The 5,055-nt window shown below is 57.9% G+C and overlaps 1 protein-coding gene across 1 annotated transcript in view; it reads left to right on the top strand.

Annotated features, from left to right (window-relative positions):
- Positions 1-3,914, top strand: part of LOC111725756 — a 149,223-nt gene extending 145,309 nt beyond the window's left edge. Inside the window, exon 2 of the mRNA XM_023514088.1 lies at positions 3,567-3,914. Within this exon, the coding sequence (XP_023369856.1) occupies positions 3,567-3,914 (348 nt within the window). The remainder of the gene's footprint in view (positions 1-3,566) is intronic.
- The last annotated feature ends 1,141 nt before the right edge of the window (positions 3,915-5,055 follow it).

The raw sequence follows: 5,055 nt of genomic DNA, 5'->3' as shown, positions 1-5,055 counted from the left end.
TCCCAGAGCGACTCTGTGTGTAATCATCTGAGAGGCTGCCAGCCCTTTCCCCAAAGCAGCTATATCATTTTAAATTTTCATCGATGGTGAATGAGGGTTTGCACAGTGTTCTAACATTTTTTGAATTAGTTGCCAGTACTTCCTAAGCTGGAGCGTGCAGCTTTTAAAAATCGGTTCCTAGATTCCTATTGAAAAATCAGAAGATGGCAAGGTGGGCCTAGGCCTTTTCAGTACAACAGCTGCTGGCACTGGACCAGGGTGCAGCCATCTCCCTGCTTCTCACCCTCCTGTGGGGACATGTATTTCAGCCTCTGCCCTAGGCCTTGAGGAGGGGCAGGAGTCCTGTCCATGCCTGGGACAGGAAGCCTGGGAAGAAGCATGGCAGGCTTCGCACCTGCAAAGCAAGGTCACACCCGTTCCTGCCTGCGGCATCTCGCTCAGACTATCTCCCACACCTGTAATGCTGGCCCTCCTGTCCCTTCTCCTTCCCAAATCCTATTGCCCTTGAAGGTCTGGTTCAAATGCTGCTTGACCCAGGAAGCCCACCTGGATTTTCCCAGCCATTGGGGAGCTCTCCATTCTCAAACAACTGTAGCACGTGGCATCTGTACCCTGCATCCCTCGGTGGTTACTTGCTGTTCATGGCTTAAGAGTTGCTATGTAAGCTGTCTAAGGTCACAGACAACTGCTTGAGTTCCAGTCCCTACTTTGCCAGTTACTGGGAGGGCTCAGCCAGCCTAGTCTGTCTCCTCTTGCTCACCATCCCCAGCGGAAACATTAATCTTACTAATAATCTGTGTAAAGACTGAGAGCGGTGCCTGGCACATCGTAAGTGCTCAGCAGAGGAGGCTGCTTTTACCTTTATTCACTACAAGGCCTGGAGCTGAGCTGAGCTGAGCTGAGCATGGGGTGGTGGGACATGTTGGCTGACTCCTGTCCTCAAACCCCAGGCTCTCAGGAGCTGGCCTACCCCAGGAGATGCCCCTCATCTGCCTTCCCCCAGCAGAACACAGGGGCCCCAGCTCCAGGAGGAGAAGCAGGATGTGGGCAGGGGTCACCGTCCCTGAGGCCTGCACACAGCTGCTGCCTGATTAGGCCAGTGTGGCCTACAAACCCTCCCTGGCAGCAGGAGTCTTGGGTCGCCTGCAGGCGTGAGCCTGGAAGCCTGTTCCTGCTTTTCTTGGGCATCACCCTGCAGTGTCCTGAGATGTCTTAGGACAAAACTGCAGGAGTGGCTGAGTCCCCGCAATGTGGGAACCACCCTGGTTGGGGCTCCAGGTCCCTGCAGTGCTGTCTGGCCCGCCCTGGGCCCTGAGTGAGGGAATGAATGAAGAGAGTGTGCCGTCCCCCAGGGGGCCTGCTGCTCCTGGCTCCAGCCTAAGCCACCAGCACTGCCTGTGGGATTGGCCGGGGCTGTGGTCTGGGCCTTGTCAGCATATGGACTCCATAAATTAAAGTGTTCCCGGAAACCAACGGCGAATTTACACGTCCCTCTTGCATGTAGGCCTAGTGGAGCCTGAGCTCGCCCAGGGAATTCCCAGCCGTCTGTCTCGCTTAGCCCTGGGTTTATAGCACTAATACCCCCACAACGCTGTCCCCAGCACCCACAATTGGGAAGTGGGGGGTTGCCGGTCCCTCACTGGCCCCAGATAGCTGCAGCTGGTTGTTCAAGGCCTGACCCCAGTCTTAGCTCACAACTGCCCGTATCCTGCCCACCCCCACCTTGTGACCTCAGGCTCCCACGCCTTCTCTGGAAGGGGGTTGGATCAGCAGCGGGAATGGCAGATGTCACTAACCAGGAGCTGGGGAGGGGACCAGAGCCAATGGGACAGAGGTTCCGAACGTTTGGGATGAGGAGACAATTCTGGAAATGGATGGTGGTGACGGTAGCCCAGTACCGTGCTGCTTAATGCCGCACAACCGCATACTTAAAAATCGCCGAAGCGGTGAGTTTGGTGTCAGATGTAGTTTACCACAATTTTAAATGTTACACAAAACGCCGTGGCTGTGGGAGTGGCACGGCCTCCCCGCAGAGCGACTGAGATTAGCTGTGTCAATCCCTGTCACTGTAACTAGTGTCACTGTCACTGCCTAGTTCTTCACTACCAAGTTCAGCGCGCGGCTAAGGGCAGGCAGGCCCTTGGGGACTGGCAGTTTTTGTGTCGATCATAATCACGGATGTCAGTATTGCACCCCTCAGGGCCTGTGAGCCCAGGTGCCCAGTGAAGGCTGATTCTACCAGCAGACCTCATTCTGCTGGTCTGGCTGGGTGCCCTGAGGTGGGGCCGGGGGTGCCATGTGGGGCTGGGTGCCCTATGTGGGGCTGGACGTCCCGTGTAGAGCTCTGGTCAGCAGGGTGAGAAGGTACATTTTTTTTTTTTTTTGAGACAGAGCCTCAAGCTGTCCCCCTGGGCAGAGTGCCGTGGCATTACAGCTCACAGCAACCTCCAACTCCTGGGCTCAAGCGAGTCTCCTGCCTCCGCCTCCCAAGTAGCTGGGACCACAGGCGCCCACCACAACGCCCGGCCATTTCTTGGTTGCAGCCGTCATTGTTGTTTGGCGGGTCCGGGCTGGGGATTTGAACCCGCCACCTTAGGTGTACGTGGCTGGCGCCTTAGCCGGTTGAGCTATAGGCGCCGAGCCAGAAGGTACATTTTATAGGTCCTGCAGAGTTGGTCTGAGGTGTGGTCTGCACCCTTGCCGGCCTCACATTGTATGGGCAGCTCGCCTGGTGGCTGGTAGTGTAGGGAGGTTGGCAGCCAGCACTGCCAGATCCCAGGGTCTCAGCTCACCTGTGCCACCTGTGACCCCATTGGTTCAGGGGCCTAGAAACACCTGGAAATGTCTGTTAGGAAGCAAGCTGGTCACCCCAGGAAGTAGAACAAACCCCCCCACCTGATCTCTTGAAAGAGCCAGAGAAATCAAAATGGCAGCCTTCCACTGTCCGTTCTCTCACTTCATAACTGAGGAGTCTCTGGCTGCTTGGCGAGGGGACAGCATATGCCCTGTGCCACTCAGCTGGTCATAGCAGAGCTGAGGCTCCCGGCTGCTTGGTCTAGAAGAGACTGTCCCCCAGAGGACACAGATGAGGGACCAACACCAGACGTGCATGTGTTCCAGGTCCCTGAACCAAATGCCAGGCTCCCATGGCTTCCTGGGCAAGAGCCACAGGTAAACCTCATCTCTCCAATCCCAGGGGGCAGGACAAGGCTGGACCTCTGGACTCACCCTCAACTGGCTCCCTCTTAAGTCCTTCTGGCCAGCTGTTGGGCAGGTTCAGGTAGCTCTAGTTTTGGACTCAGGCCGGGGAGCTATGCAGGTGGACCCCGCAGTGTACACTGTCCAGCCTGGTGTGCCCTGGCAGGGCCTGCTGGGTGAGGAAGACACTGGTGCTCTCTTTCTGGGGACCTGCTCTAGGCGTCCCTGAGCCAGCCAGTCTGAGTCCCTGATCACAGAGACTAGGCTACAGCCGGGAGAAAAAGGGCTTTGTGCCCAGGAGGTCCTGCCATGCGTCCTCTCTGGTGGGCAAGACCGAGACTCACAATGTCCACCTTCTTTCTCTGCAGGTGACTTCTGCACCTCTGGAGGCACCGACAGCCGCCCACCCTCCTGCTCGAGAGCCTGAGCCCCGGCCGGGTGCTGCAGCAGAGACCCTGTCCAGGGGCCCCAGGGCCGCTCAGGAGCCAAGGCCAGCACAGTGTCCACAGAGCGGCCGGGATGGGGATGGACCAGACCTCGCAAGCACAGGTAGATGCCTGCACTTTTCATATCTCTGGGTATGGGGCTGTGATTGTGCTGCTCCCGCAGGGCCGGCTCTGCGGCCCAGTTCAGGCTCAGCTCTGCCTCATGGTCTTGGGGAGAGCCTCGCCAATATCTGGTTTTCAGGCTCTTCAGGGTCCAAAATTGTGGTTTAATCCAAATGCCTGGTTCTTGATGCCCATGTGTCCTGGGCTCACAAGCCGCCTTTGTTGTGTGTTCTGTCGTCTTCATCCACTTGTTCATTTTTAAAATAATGTCGGATGTCCATGAGCCCAGAGGGGGTTGTCTCTGAGTTTCTGTGGGTGGGTCCCAGTGGTCAGCTGGGGGAGAGTCCGCCGCCGACTGCCCTACAGCCTGGTCTTCCCTCTTTCTCCCCCTCCCGGATGCTCAGGTGTCCTGGTGTTTGTTAGCTATCCAGGTAGCTGCTCTGCCCTGGACGGGGAGGCCCTGCCCCTTCTTGGTGTGTGGACTCCCAAAGTGTTTCATGACTGGGCCAAGGGACCAGGGAGGTACCTGGAGCCACTCGTAGGCTGCATTTCCCTAGCAGTACCGTCAGGGGGCCATGGTTGTGTTTGGGGAGCTGCAGGGCCCCCATGTATGTCCTGTCCCCCATTGCTGTCTCTGAGAGGGTAAAGACTTGAGACCCCCAGCCCAGCCCCCTCCAGTACCACCACTGTGAGGGCAGCTGGCTGGAGCTCTGGTTGTTCTCAGTGGAGTGAGCCAGGCTGGGAGCAGGGCCAGGCCAGCAGGCAGAGGAGCTGCTACTGGGCAGGGAGTAGCTGGCCACCTCCTTAGCTTTGGGCTTTGGTGTGGGGCATCCATGTCTGGAACGACCGCAGTAGTGACCTCTTTCTCTTTGTGAGGTAGACTCAGGGTCAGAGATGGACCCAGCTGGCCGGGGGCTTTTGGCAGATGGGCTGGGGTGGCCAGGCTGCACAGGGGACAAGGCAGGGATGCTCTCAGGAAGCCAGCTCCTCCCCCCAGCACAGTGAACGCCTTGGCCGAGGCTGTTGCCTACTCTGTACCTCAGTTTCCTCATCTGAGAAGTGGGACAGAGACTAACAGTGGGGCCTGGCTCCCAGGGCAGGGGTCAGGCTGGACAGAAGAGCATTGTCACAGGCCTTGCAGAGCTGGCTGGCATCCGCATGCTGTTCATTTGTAATTCCTGAGGCTCAAGTCTAGGTACCAGCTCTAGGCTGAGTCCACGCTGGGTCGGCCCTGCCCCTGACTCCCTCAGGCCCTGTCCTGCAGCAGAGCAGGCTGGCGGCATTCGGCAGGAGCAGGGTCTGGGGCTCC

The sequence above is a fragment of the Otolemur garnettii genome, unplaced genomic scaffold (genome assembly GCF_000181295.1).
Source record: "Otolemur garnettii isolate 467f Iridium unplaced genomic scaffold, OtoGar3 scaffold00047, whole genome shotgun sequence".
Taxonomy (NCBI): domain Eukaryota; kingdom Metazoa; phylum Chordata; class Mammalia; order Primates; family Galagidae; genus Otolemur; species Otolemur garnettii.
Note: the sequence above shows the minus strand (reverse complement) of the source record. Positions and strands in the feature narration are given on the sequence as shown.